Source organism: Macadamia integrifolia, chromosome 4 (assembly GCF_013358625.1).
Source record: "Macadamia integrifolia cultivar HAES 741 chromosome 4, SCU_Mint_v3, whole genome shotgun sequence".
NCBI classification, from domain to species: domain Eukaryota; kingdom Viridiplantae; phylum Streptophyta; class Magnoliopsida; order Proteales; family Proteaceae; genus Macadamia; species Macadamia integrifolia.
Window position 1 is genome coordinate 16,900,791 of NC_056560.1, and position 15,329 is coordinate 16,916,119.

General features: G+C 37.5%; 1 protein-coding gene across 1 annotated transcript; it reads left to right on the forward strand.

Moving 5' to 3' along the window:
• Nucleotides 1–6,531: 6,531 nt before the first annotated feature.
• On the forward strand, nucleotides 6,532–14,749 carry LOC122076291. The gene is made up of 4 exons (XM_042641609.1): nucleotides 6,532–6,693; nucleotides 10,859–11,002; nucleotides 11,138–11,447; nucleotides 14,355–14,749. Exons 1-4 carry the CDS (start codon nucleotides 6,532–6,534, stop codon nucleotides 14,747–14,749), a joined length of 1,011 nt encoding a protein of 336 aa, XP_042497543.1.
• The last annotated feature ends 580 nt before the right edge of the window (nucleotides 14,750–15,329 follow it).

The following is a 15,329-nucleotide window of genomic DNA, read 5'->3' on the forward strand; positions in this document are numbered from 1 at the left end:
AAAAATTGGTAGGACAGCTATGGTTCATTGGCACTAGTTTGGATGATCTTGATAGAGATAAAAAAAATTGGTATACGATGATACGGTTTGGCTTCCTATATAGAAATATTAGTTTTGTCGGAATGCCTTGGTAAGCATAATTGATGGAGTTGCCTGGTATTGATTTTTTCTTTGTAAGAGAGGATAATAAATCAAATTCCATCATATCTTAGGCTCTCTTTGGTTTGATTTGTATTTATTTGATTAATTTCTATTTTTACAAATGTTCAGTATAATTTATAACACTTATTTTTATTTATTATAAATTAGAACAAAACACAAATCACAAATCGCGTAAGACTGGTTTGTGATTTGTGGTAACAATTAATTTATGGGTAATTTACAACGCCACCCCCTGGAGAATGCCACAATTATAAGAACACCCCATCTATTTCACCAAATTAGACTTAGACTCCCTTACCGTCAGTCACTGTTACGAAATATACTTTATATACTGATGTCAGCAACAATATTTTATTTTAAATACCAAAATGCCCTTATTGAATATGAAGTATCTAAAATACCCTTGTAATAAGTTACTATTTATTTCACCCAAATGTATAGATTTGGACCACCGACCATCTTTCAGAGCAGCATCGGCGACGAACGGCAACCTATAGGACCTCGCGGCTACCAGACCTAACAAAAAAATAATGGGAAAAAACATTTATCTTTCTCCCTTTCTCGCTCGCTCGTGCACCTACCCTTCGTGTTCAATGACACACCTGTAATCGAAACAAAGACAAAACGTGTTCAACTTCTTGTTCCCTCCTTCCCTCCGCCATCATCACGGAAAGACATCGATATATAAACAAGAAACAAAGAGAAAAGCTGTAATTCACCTTACCTTTCGAGAAGCAGAATGATGCCAAACCAGAGAAGCCAGAAGGGAGCTCAAATGAGACAATCTCCGGTAGCTCACGGATCTGAGAGGAAAAAGTAAACAGCTATGGGTATATATCTTGGAATGTTCACTGTTCAAATTTGGACAATACTGAACAAGGTATTTGGGTGAACCTAAACGAGTCTTGTTCCCCCAAAACGTGAAACATGTCTCCCAATCCCACAAGTGGGGCCAGGATTCAACTCGGAGCCATTTCAGCTGAGTTACAAATTTATATCTTATAAATTTACCAGTGAAACGATTTCGAGCTAGGCTACCTAACAACTCTCGTCAGCATTTCCAAAAATAGGTAAAATGTTGGAACTTAATTAACTCAGAAAGCAACAAATTAACCATCTAAATTCTTGATTTCCAACGTTGAGGACTCAAATATGATCAAACAGTAAATCAATAATACACAATAATCAAAAGCAAGCAGAAATTCAAGATAATTAAGACAAACAGAAGCAAATTATTTACAAACATTCCACGTACCTGATCCTGCTCTTGGATGAGAAGTATCAGTCGATCCAGTTTAGCCCAAAACCTGATCATTTCCCCTGATTTTTCCAAAAATTGAAATTGCAGCGAGAGTTCCCAATAATAACATTTACAGAGAGTAGAAGGCGAAGTGAGCGAAAGAAAGATATGGAAGAACAGTTGAAAGAAATTTGGAACCCTAGACCGCTTCGATTGTTGTTTCTTGAGCTTTCTTTCAGGTTCTGGCTGGAAAGACCAGAGGAAGATAGTTTTTTTCCCTAAACAAGCTGTAACACCCGGCAACCCCTTAATTTAACCTCACCCTCTTCATTTTAGTAAAAAAGGTATAACGGTCATTTTATCTCTTGACTTAACAATGCTTGATTGTAGGGGTCTGAGTCTAATTTAGTAAAAGTGAGGAGATGTTCTTATAATTATGGCATTCTCCAAAGGTGGAGTTATAAATTATCCTTAATTTTTATTTGAATTTTACGCCAAACTTTAATTAGCACATGTTAGAAACCCTTCTAAATCGAGGGCAAAGTAGTAACTTTCTCTACTTTTATGTTTTCTAATAAAAAAACCTCGCAAACCCAATTCCTCTCTCTCTCTCTCTCAAACTCTATGCTCTCTGTCGGAAATCCGTTGAAGACTCTCTTTCAGCCAATCGATTGGAAGTCGTGAGCATCGTCGAGCATCATCTTGGAACAGAGACAATAACATGTATTCCCCCTTCTCTCTCTCTCTCTCTCTCATGACTGAGAGCAAGTTTCAAAAGACCATTCCATTCCTTAAATTACCTACTAATTCTTTCTTTTTTCTCTCACTTTGATTTGAATCTTCCCTGTAGTTGTGTGGTTCAATGGCTCTGTTTTTCTTGATAGTCATATAAACATAGACAGACCCAGTCACCTTTGTCTTGGTTTTTTAAAACCACCCATGTAGGAGGCATTGAAATGGGCCGAGCAAATTGTTGCATGCGTTATTTTTGTTAAAATGTCAAAATGAACAAAACATTGCATTAGGGTTTCGGTTTTCGTATCATTAATACAAAGTGAATCATTAGATGGTTTTACTAATAAGGTATTCATGAAATCCCAGTTGAGGGCTTTTGAGATTCACTTCACGGGGACCACATAAAGTGCCACAGACGGATTAAGAGACAAATAACGTGGTGGAATGGTAAGCAGAATTGAGAAAACCAGAGACCAGATTAGTGGTTTCTTCTACCTTAAACCAGCACAACAGCTCACACGTCCACCATTTTTTAACTTTTTATTTTGGAAAAGAAAGGGAGATCTGTTGTCTGTCATCAAGACTTCAGCTTGTTCCCAATTTCAGGATGACTTCAGCTTGTTCCCAATTTCAGTAGGTTGTTATTAACTGAAGGCCTCTAGATTCAAGGAGTTGTTTAGTGATGGAATTATTCCATTGTTGTTATATCATAGATCCAGAAAATCTTATGAAGTTAGCTGCATGTGTTGATGTGTTAATGTGATTACTCTATAGGGTTAAACTTGATAGACCTTTTGGATAGGGCAGCTAAGGCCTAACTAGGTGATCTGTTTGGGGAGAGAAGGGGATTGAAGAGGTCAGAATTTGAATGTTTCTATGTATCATACAAATTAAATGATACAAGTTACTACTACTACTGCAAATGTTGGTGGGTAATGGGATGAGATGGTCAACCTTAGTGGGGGCAAATTCACTCAGCTGTTCGGAAAGATTTTTTGATGGCCATCTGAATCCTAAAGTCTCCTTAAACTTTCTCTTTTGCTGCTTTTGTTGTTTTTTGTTCTTTCCCCTTCCATCCACAATTTAACATTTTGACCAGTCATTTTCATTCTGTCTTTCCATTAAGTTCTGAACTTTCAATTCCTTTGTTCTGTACAACTATGGCCTTTGCTGAAGTTATTCTCTGATTATTTCTGTTATGGATGGAACAACTCACTTAGTTGGGCCCATCTCTTACAGGTGGATATGGGCCTTAGCGGCCGGTAGGACTAAAGGGCTGCCACATTTAGGAACACATGTACTCTTGAACAGAAAAAGAGAATAATAACAGAAGAAGGATAGAACAGAAAATGCATAGGACCCTCTAGTTTGTGTCCATATCATGATCTCTCATTTCCAGTGTTCCTAATAACACTAGGCTGTGTGTTAGCTGATTCATTTCTAAACATTCTTATGGCCTTGGAAAGGATATTATGGCTGGGTCAGTCTTCCTCAGGGCAAAGAAAATTGGTCTCCACCCCAACAAACAATTCAAAAACTTAGTTGATTTGGAAAGATAACTGAGTTAATTATCCTGTTTTTGTCTTTCAATCAAAAGTAACTGTCTTTATGAGTGCTTCACTTAATATAGAGTCCCTTTGTTCTTCATTCACCACCATATCTGCCTCCCTAGAAATCTTTGGAAGAACTTTTATGTCTTGAGTTATTTTTGTGGTCTCTTTTGAATTTTATGACTTTCTCAAAAAAGTCCCAGGGAAGATTCATCTACAATACTAAAAGGAAAGTCCAATCCAACATGTGTCTCTCCTTAACTATAGCCATAGACAACAACCAGGTGTGTTTCATTCTCTAATTATTGCAATTGCTATTAAACTTTTTATGTGAGTGAACGTGCTGAAATTTTAACTGTTAATCTTGATTTTATAGGAAAATACTATCTTGTTGATTCTGGATACACATACATGCCTGAATATATGGCTCTTTTTAGGAATGTTCGATATCATCAACATGATTTTAAGCGTAGACGACCACGAGGTGTAGAGGAACTATTCAATTTCACACACTCGTCTTAAATAACTACTATTGAGTGATCATTTGGCGTCTTGAATAAGAATTTCCCCATTTTGAAGATGATGCCTTCATATGATTTTAAGACACAAGTTTTGATTGTGCTTGCTTGTGTGACCATACACAATTTTATTAAAGTAGTACAATACTAAGACACATTAGGACTCGTTCTTGCATTTGGTTACTATATGTGCTTGGAACACGTCAAATCCATTTAAGGTTTTCCATATGGATGAGACCCATTCGGCTCAAGCAACCAACCTATCTTAATCAATTACAATGATACCAATAATGTGATAGTTTTCCTTTTCCAATTGTGATTTGCATGATTACCCATCTATATGATTTGACACAAGGTTCTTACTGTAGTGACAAATATGTTTTATTATATTCCATGATGGGTTTGTAAAAATTCTAAGAGAAGAGGGAGTTGGGGTTAGAGTATGAGGATGGGCAGGAATTTTTTATTCAAATATACTATAAATATATATATATATATATATATTAGGGTTATATAATATTTATGGGCAAGAGAACCCTGTTCACTTGAGTAGCCTCAAAGGTGAGCAGGGGGTAGCGCCATCTTTTCATGCAACCTATGTCTGGGTATAGATACATGCAAACAAGTAAGGTAATTTTCACTATAATGTATTTTATATAAATAAGTTTACCAAACATATTTCTTATTATACAATCTATTATCTATATAAACATTCAATCCAGGCGTTTGAGATCAAGCTAATTTAATTTTTTTTTCAGGAAATGTATTTTATTTTTTGTGGCCGTGTACAACTATAGAATATGGAAAGCTGTAATTATTAGGTTGACTAGCCTCTTTCTGCAGTTTTTTATGTTGAACTTCCATTCTTAAATGAAATGGGAAAGTCTTGCTGCTGAATATGATCAATTGATTACTCTTTGATTGGTTTGCATAGGCATGAAATTAATAACTCTGCCAGGAAAAACTTAAGCATGGTAAAAGGCAGTGCTTGATGGAAAACTATGTAATTTACTTAGAAAGTAAAATGATGCAATGCCTCATCAGGGGTCAGCCTATGGATGGGTAGGGGTGAAGTGGATTAAAGATCAAGATGGTTTCTCATATTAGTTCCCTTGTTTGACCAGCTTGTCGAACAAGATGACGAAGGGCAATGCAATTCAGAATGTAAGACGATAGAGCAGGCTTGCCAAGAAGTGAAGTTTATGCTTCTTTTTTTTCCCCTGTTTTTGGCGATATATGAATCAATGCTGTTCTTAGTTTTTTTATGTATTCATTTTGTGGAAATAAATCATCCAAGTGTGTCTAGTGGATCAAAATTAATGTTACTTTGCTTCACTAAATTTTTTTTTCCTGGCTGAGTAATTGAATCATTCCTTGGTTTGTTTTAAAACACAAGATTTCTTCTATCGGTGAGATAAAAATGGAATTCCAAAGATTCATTGGCTCTCTTGGGATTAATTATCACAATCAAAAGATTATGGTGGTCTTGGCTTGTGTGATCCAGCTTTCCACAATAAGGCCCTGCTCTCTAAAGCAGCGTGGAAGCTCTTCAGTGATCCACACTCTCACTGGGCATGTTTTATGAAGTCTGTTTACCACCCAAAATGTAGAAAAGTTCGGAAATTGGGTCTTATTTGGAAGATTGGTTTTGGGGACATGGTGAATATTTGGAGAGATAAGTGGGTGCCTTATCTGCCAAATTTTCAGTTACAAAACCCTCCACCTCCAGATTGTCCCCTTCAATGGGTCCCTGATATTATTCACCGAGACAGCCGCCAATGGAACATGATCCTACTTGATGTATGGTCCAGCCCATTCGAGGAAGTTGCTATTGCTAAGATTCCAATTTCACTTTTCCCATGTGAGGATATGCTAGTGTGGAGAGCTTCCAAAGATGGTATATTTTCTGTAAAATCATCTTATTAGTTACAATGTAATCTTCAACGCATCAAGGCCAGTAAACGCCCTTCAACCTCAAGAACTATTCGATGGGCAGCGATATCTTCTGGAGTGTGGAAAACAATATGGCAGTGTTCAGTGCCCCCGCAAAAACAAAGAATTCTTATCGGGGAAAAGATCGTCTGCAACACCAATGAGTGTCCAACGATCCGTCCAAGGGCTGGGATTGTTTGGGCACACATCCCCAAGTGTTGGGATGTGTGACCAAGCCATCCCAACCCTTGGATCCGTATCGTTGGATGCTCGTTGGAGCGTCAGTCGTTGGAGATGATCCAGGTCCTTCTTATGGAGGGCTTGTGCGTCAGGTCTTGCTACGGGTGAGGAATTCTTCAATTAAAGGTTGAGATGTGCTCGATGTGGGGCTGACATGGAAAATCCAGACCACATTATTTTACGTTGCCCCTTTGCTGAGGCTGTCTGGTTTGGTTGCACACTTTCATTTAAGGTTCCAACTCATGGAGATTATTCTCTCCAACGATGGATTGGTGAATGGAACAATGTTCAGATGATGAGGAAGAACCAAATCAAGGTTTTCCAAGGGCTATACTGCTTCATAGCATGGTTCCTTTAGTTGGCCCGTAATGACTTTACCCTTGGAACAAGAATTTGGACTCCTATAGAGATATTCACAACAGCCCAAGCAGCCTACTTTGAGTTCAATCATACCCAAATTTCTATTGCAGTGTTACGCTCACCCTAGCCTCCTTGCAGTTCAAGGCCTACAATTTGGATGCCCCCTTCCCAACCATACTTTAAACTAAACTGTGATGCATTTTGGAATTCTAATCATAAAAGATGTGGCATGGGAATAGTCATAAGAGATTATGAAGAGAGGATCCCTTTAGCCAAATCGGAGGTTCAAGTATTTGGAAGCATTTTGGATGGTGAAGCCTTGGCATTAAGAAGTGGTTTACTAGAGTGCATTGTGAAAGAAAATCTGTCGAATCTTTCAGATCGGCAAGGGAAAAAGAAATTTTCCTCTTTTTTATTTTTATTTTTTTAATTTTTTAATACAATCATCTCCCAAAATGAAATTGGTTCTAGGTCTAATATGTATGGCTCTGATACCACATGTTAAATTAATTCTATAGGGTTTGAATCCCAAAACCCTAAATCAAGAGTATGAAATAATCCATAGAGAATTCTAGAACACAACTTCAAACACAAAATGAGAGATAAAGAACATACCTTGAAGGAGACAAAACTTGATGAAGAATGATAAAAATAGCAATTTCCTTAAGTGATAGAAACACTCTAAATAGGGATCTTCTGCAACCTCCCGTGAACACCAATCAATTGTCTTTCTTGTGGAGAAGAGAACAAGGTAATCCACGTAGCTAAAGGGACCCTCCTTTATATAATACATAAAGTATTGTCCCAGCCTTGGCACACTTTCACAATGTGTAGACTGACACACCTCAAACCAAACCAAGGTGACATGCCTAAACCGGCTTATATAGTCAAGAGTTCCATCATTAAGTACTGGCCCAATAATTAATCTGACCCACTATCTTTGAAAATCTAACACATTACTCAAGGTTTAAACGATATATATAACTGAATTAGATTGCTTGGAACTTATTTCTCTACTCTAGCAGCGCGACAAAGCAGGCCGGTTATCAATTCAACCGATTATTACAGATATCCACCATCTTGTCCTTTATTTTATTCAATGTCACTTCTCCTCTATTCCTAGAGAAGCCAACTATGTGGCAGATACTCTAGCCAGGAAGGCACTGTTTGTTGCATGTACGACAGTTTGGTCGTGCTTCACTCCTTGGTTGAAGGAATCCAGTAATCCCTCTACCTCGTGTTCCTCACATGCTTATAAATGAAATGATATTTACCAAAAAAAAGTATTGCACCCTCTCCACTCAAAACTTAAGATTATAATCAAGCTAATGCCTACTGCTTTTTATTTGTTTACTATAGAAGTTCCCTGGGTAAAAAGAAAAAAAGAAGCAATGTTGAACTTTGTCATAACTGGATATGATTTTCAGTTCATTGCTATTCTGACACTGATGTTGCTGAGTATTTGTTTAAAGGAAGCCTCAGATTGATTCACTCATAAATTATCTCTGTCATGGTCTGCCAAGCCACCTCAACTTCCTAAGGTAACCACAATTTACTGCAACTTCAAAGACTAGAATGAGTTCATTGAGTGAATGTTAACTTGCAATTCTGTTTATATAAGTGAGATATCTTCATTTCACAAGCCATTAAATGAGTAGTTCCATGTGATTTTTTGGGCATATTTCTAATCAACTACTTCTTAAATGAATGATCATGTGCAATTGTCAATTGAGAATCTCGGGTTTCAGTTCTAACATATGATTACTTAATTTTAGTTGGAAAAGAGTCTCTTATCAAAGGCATTCCACATCGAAAAGCTCTAGACATATCCTCCTCCACGTCCTAAAAGAAACCAAGCAATCCATATCCTCGAAAGATCAGCACAGGGCCTCCTCAGTCTTCTTTGTCAAGGATGAAAACTTTAGACCTCTTCTCAACAAGCGAAATGCAAAAAGAATAAAAAAATTTCAAGGCATGTCCCTTTGAAATTTGTGGATGAAAGGGGCTATTAATTTCTTTATGAGATGTATCATGCGTGATTGCATACGGAATTGATAATTTTCACTTTAATAGATTTATACTTGTGAGAATGGAAGTTGAATAATAGATTTTAATGCATTCAATGGATGAGTAGATCATAGATGTTTTATTATTATTTCTTACTTGGGATATAGATCATGTAAGGAGGTGCGATTTGGTTTGATACAATGCAATGATTAAAATAACACTACATGTCATAAATTTCACCACTTGTATGAATCTTTAGCTGAAACATGTAGAGTACTTGGAGAATCCCCAAGAAATGGTGGTTTGAATCCATCGATATTCATTAATTGTTATTAAGTTTAATTTTTTTACCCACTTAGGTCACATGATGTGGATTGGTTCTATAAAGAAATAGGAAAAGAAAATAAATTATTTCTCTAAAAAAATTATTGGTGCTCAATATGTTTTCTATTTGTTTGGGGAATATCTCTCTCTAGATATTAGGATTTGAAACGTTTTTTCTTTTCTTTTCTTTTTTATTTTTTATTTTAATGGTACAAGATCCATCTTTATCTCTGAAATTTTGTTTGGTTAGACTAAATTAATTGAGATGGTTTTGATTTTATTGATTTTTACCCTAAAGATCTATTTGATTGTATTATAATGTATATGTGCATTTCTTTTGTTAAGGTACCCTGAGCTCTTGGAATATATTTGATTAATTTGGGAAGGATTTGTTTGGTCTAGTAAAACTTATATTTGTTCGTTTGCACTGCCTTCACAGTAGACACTTAACTTTGTAGGAAAGTTATTATTGGTTTATCTTATGAAAGGAAAGCATTTTGTAAGAATCTATTCAATATCATAGAGAAGGCAACATCAATTCCATTTAAGTCAAGGTATTTGACCAATAAATTTTTCGACATGCTAGCTTATGTGATAAGTGGGGGGGGGGGGGGGGGGTGGGGGGTGGGGGGGGGGGGGAGAACATTTAAGTTACAGTGCCTTCCCAACAAAATTTAATTGGTGTTCAGTATTTATTTAATTTTAACGAAATCATAAAGAAGGCAACGTAAGATCCATTCGTGTCACCATTTGAATCAGTTCCCCTAGATGAACATCAACACTTAGAACATATGGCCAAAAAACTCCAACAAACTAGGTCAAGTTGTTTGTAATAAAAGTCCATTTGTGTTTACAATTTCTTTTTCTCTTAAAATTAATGTGGATAATAGAGGAGGCATAGTATGATCCACTAGGGTTTGGCCATTTGGCCCATATAAATTTTCAATATGTCAGCTCATGTGACAAGTGAAAAAAAAAAAAAAAAAAAAAACTGAAGTCAAGTTGTTTGAATGAATGAGAAATACTGAACCCTTTTCGTGACAAAGATGGAAAATCAATTTCATCTATTAATGCTTCAACATTTCTTGAAAGGAGTGTCGAGCGTATTAAGGATACATGTCAAGAGCATTTAAGTTTTCAGTTTTCCATTCAAATTTTAAATAAAGGGTTGTGATATTCCATACTTGCAGGCATGTGCATAGCAATCCGTTTGATCCGTTTGATATCCTCTCCTGTAGGCGGTTGAAGGGTTAATGATACGGCCGTGGCCAACACGGATAAAGAGACCCTTGAAGAAGAGATCTCGAGCTTTGAAAATAGATTTCAATCCTCAAGAGGCATTGCGAGGGCAAGTGGCATGGAGGAAGTCACATGAGGGGAAGTATTTTGCTTTCATCAGGCGCCCCATAGGGAGTCACTTGGGGACAGGAGTTCCCATGCTTTTTTAGGCAGAGAGAGATTCATGTTGGTGGATAGCCTAAATTTTTTTAAAGTTTAAAATTTGAATGAAACCGTGTAATCTTACCCCATCTTTATAGTTGTACAGTTGTAACAATAAAACCTCAAATTCTATATAAAACAATACATTCCTCCTCAAAAATGAAGGAGAGAATTTCAAATCCGATCTCATTGTTTTTACATGGTATCAGATGACATGCGTTCTTAACATGAGACTTTCATGTCTATCTCCTTGGCCACCACCTTTGCTACCTCTTCCTCCCTCTCTTCTCCCATGCCAACATCTTACTTTGAAACTTACAGCTGATAACTTTCTTCTCTGGTGCATGCAGCTGTACCCGCTTCTTCGCAGCCATGACCTTCTTGGATTCATTGATGACAACTCTACTTCTCCTTCACCTATTATCACTCTTGCCGATTTGACAACCCCCACAACCAATTCGGCATATGTGGACTGGGTTAGCAAGGATCAGATGGTGATGAGTTGGTTGTTTAACACCTGATGTCCTACCTTATGTCGTTGGACTCACTACTGATGCTGAGGTATGGACTGCCCTTCAATGGCCTTTAGAACTCTATCTCACATGAGTATTCTCTAGTTGCATATGTAGGTTCAAAAAACTTCCAAGGGGGATAAGACTGTCTCTACCTACCTTAAAGAAGTCAAATATATTGCTGACCAATTGGTTGCATCCAACAAACCTCTCTCCAATGAGGAAATGTATGCCAATGTATTTCGTAACCTAGTTTTGGACTTCAACGACGTTGTGGCTGCTCTTGCCACCAAATCTAAAGCCATTTTTTTGTCAGACTTGCATCGCCTTTTTATCAGCCATGAGTTGCGACTAAAGGCCGCTCAAATTGTAGTTGAGGCTAATGCTCATCAGGTGCGATTACACGATATTGCTCCTCACCATAATGGTAATTTAGCTTCTCCCTCCCTTAAAGGTCACACTTATCCTTTCCGTGGCCCAAATCAAAGATCTCGCAAGAAAGAGAAATGCCAAATTTGTGTTAAGGTCAACCACACCACCCATTGGTGTTTCTACCAGTACACATAATCTTCCATCATAGTTGCCACACTGGTTGCTCACATGACCGGTATTATCCTAACTCCTGGATCTCAAGTATTGTCTTCCCATGGAAATAGGATAATGAATTCCTAACACGATAGCCACACACCACATCACACCTGATTTTTCCTCCCTTGACACTGCATCAAACTCCACGGGTACCGATACTTTGCGCACGAGTAATAGTATTGGTCTTCCAATCCGCCATATTGGATCATCTATGCTTGTTCACCATTCTAATACCCCCTTTAAATTTTCCAATGTTTTACATGTTCCAACCATCACTAAAAATCTTCCTTTTGTTCATCATCTCACCAAAGATAACTATTGTTTTTTTGAATTTTATCCTTACCACTTTGTTGTGTGTGATCAATTAACGAAGGTGCCACTACTCCAAGGGGATCTTAGAGATGGGTTGTATCGGCTACCAACTTTACAACCTCCCACCAAAGCTCCCGCTAAACAGGTACACCTTAGCGAACGTGCTCCTGTCAATACTTGGCATGCTCGTTTGGGCCATTCCCATAATCGTCTTGTTCCCCATTTGCTCTATGCTAATTCCTTATCACATTCCTATCCTACCCCCACACCATGTTCTTCTTGTTTTTTGGGAAATTGCATAAGGTCTCTTTGCCTTTCACTGGGAGTGCTAACATAAGACCATTAGATTTGATGTTCACTAATGTTTGGGGTACAACCCATGTCCCTTCACTTGCTGGTCATAAATATTTTTTAGTTATTATTGATGATTTTTCAAAGTTTACTTGGTTTTATCCTATGTCTAACTGATTTGAAGTTTATTCTCTTTTTGCTCAATTCAAACGTATGGTTGAACGACAATTTTCCACACCCATTAAAGCTATCCAATCATATTGGAGTGGGGAGTATAGGAGGTATAATTCATTTTTAACTCAATGTGGCATCATTCATCAAGTTGCATGCCCCCACACTCATGAACAGAATGTGGTTGCTGAACAAAAAATTCGACATATTGTCGACAATGGACTTACCTTGTTGGCTCATGCTTCCCTCCCTCTCAAATTTTGGAACTTTGTTCTTGAAACCACAATGTTCTTGATTAATCATCTACGAACTACAATTCTAAATAATAAAAACCCATATGAAATCTTATTTCAGCGTATACCTGATTACAAATTCCTTAAAGTTTTCTGCAGCCTTTCCCCTACTTCGTTTGTATAATTCTCACAAATTTTCATTTCGAACTATCAAGTGCATTCTTTTGGGATATAATCCAAATCATATGGGGTACCGTTGTTGGGATTACATGACAGGTTGAATTTATATTGCAAGGCACGCCTCCTTCATTGAGACAAAGTTTCCTTATGTTAATATTTTCCTGCCCTCATCAACCCACTCATCGGACCCCTTCCCATGGCTTACAATTACCACTAGCCTGGGTATCTCTCCACCCCTCCCAACCCCATTACCTATTCACCCCAACCCATCATTAATGATATAGTGGACAATGCTATTAACCATGCACATCCTTTACCTTCTCTAACAGATGATGTAGTTGTTCCTCCTTCATCATCATAAGATCCTGCTCCACTTAGCCATTCTCATCCTATGAAGCTATGGTCCAACCCGAGGCCAACGACCAGATATCCATTGCCGCCAGTATCACTTACTATATGCTCTACAAATATAGAACCAACCACTTTCACTGAGGCCAATAAATCTGCTAATTGAAAGTAGGCTATGTTACAAGAACTTAAGGCCTTGTTGTGGAATGGCACGTGGACTTTGATTCCTCCGTCACCCACCCAAAATATTGTTGGTTTGAAATGGGTGATAGAATTGAAAGGAAACGGGGTGGATCTATTGATCGTCATAAGGCACTCCTTGTGGCCAAAGGTTATAACCAACAGAAGGGCATTGACTATAGCGAAACTTTCAGCCCGGTTGTTAATCCCACTACAGTCGGTCTGGTTCTTTCTATTGCCATGGCTCAGAAAGGGTCCCTTCGCCAGTTGGATGTTAGCAATGCATTTCTCCACGGCACGCTAACAAAACACGTTTATTTCTCTCAGCCATTGGGTTTTGTTGATCCCGACCACCAACAACATGTTTGTAAATTACATGAATCCCTCTATGTCCTTAAACAGGCTCCAAGGCATGGTTTAATTGGTTGAGCATGTTTCTATCAACCTTAGGTTTTGAAGGTTCTAAGACAGACACCTCTCTATTCATTCTCAAAGGTCCATCCATTGCATCTACATTTTGGTCTATGTTGATGACATAGTGCTTTCTGGGTCATATGATAAATTGGTTGACCAAGTTATTGCCTCTCTAAGCAAAGAGTTTGTAATTCGTGATCTAGGTAACTTACATTACTTTTTGGGCATTGCAGTGTTGTTTCACCCTTAAGGAATCATTCTCTCTCAATAGTGACATATTATGGATTTGTTGAAATGTACTAGTATGGATGGTGCAAAATCAATACACAATCCAATGGTATCTTTTACCAGGTTGTCATGCAACTCTGGGACACCAATGGTTGACACATCTCTTTATCGTAGTGTTGTTGGCGCCTTAAAATATGCCACTCTCACAAGACTTGATATATCATTCTCTTTTAACAAGGTATGTCGGTTTCTTTATGCACCAACAGAGGAGCATTGGCAAGCCGTCAAGCATATTCTGTAATATCTAAAAGATATTGCAGCACATGGTTTTCTCATCTCTAAAACAACATTGCAATGCTTGATGGCATTCTCTGATGCTAATTGGGCAGGCTGCATTGATGATCGCAAGTCCACGAGTGGATTTGCAATTTTTATGGTTGTGAATCTTATATCCTGGTTGGCTAAGAAGCAACCAATCATTTCTTGGTCTTCAACTGAATCTGAATATCGAGCTCTAGCCAATACCACTACCGAACTTGTTTGGCTCACCTCCCTTGTACAAGAGCTTGATATTCAAGATTCTCAACCTCCTATTCTATGGTGCGAAAACTTGGGTGCTACTCATCTCAAAGTAAATTCATTGTTCCTTGCTCGCACCAAGCATATTAAGGTGGATTTTCACTTCATCCGTCATTTTGTCCAACAGGGGGACCTCAGGGTCAAGTTCATCTCTACCAAATATCAATTGGCAAATATCTTCACTAAGCCACCCTCCACCACTTGATTTCACTTCTTGCATAGCAAGCTGAAGAACTGAAGCTCTGCCAACACCCACCTTCAGCTTGAGGGGGGCTATTAAGGATACGTTTCAAGAGCATTTAAGTTTTCAATTTTTCATTCAAATTTCAAAATTTTAAATGAAACTGTGTCATCTTATCCCATCTTTATAGCTGTACAATTGCAATAATAAAAAACCTATGTAGCTTATTCCTTTGTAAAATCAAATTCTATATAAATCAATACAATCCTCCTCAAAAATTAAGGAGAGAATTTCAAATCCAATCTCATTGTTTTTATAAAGCGTAACAAGCCCATTTGAAATACGGATGGTAAGAGTAATTGTGCGAAAAAGGAATCACTACCTTAATGGAAATTTTGTTTGATGATGCTTTTCAGTTTTTTCTCATATTGATTTGAGTGTTTTTTATGACCAATGAATCTATTGATGATAAAAGAGTCAATATATTTTCATATCTAAATAGATTTTTAGTCAGATTTACTCTTTCCTAAAATATTATAGTTTCTTCACTTTTTTCTACTTTTGGGGATGATTTTTTTTTTTTTAATATTACCAGGTTAGTAGA

Excerpts from the sequence above, each read along its gene's own strand:
- LOC122076291 (XM_042641609.1), top strand. The coding sequence starts at position 6,532 with ATGGAAAATCCAGACCACATTATTTTACGTTGCCCCTTTGCTGAGGCT. Across the intron at positions 6,694-10,858 it reads TGAGGAAGAACCAAATCAAG|CTGTACCCGCTTCTTCGCAG; the intron begins GTTTTCCAAGGG and ends TGGTGCATGCAG. Across the intron at positions 11,448-14,354 it reads TATTGCTCCTCACCATAATG|GCTGCATTGATGATCGCAAG; the intron begins GTAATTTAGCTT and ends CTAATTGGGCAG.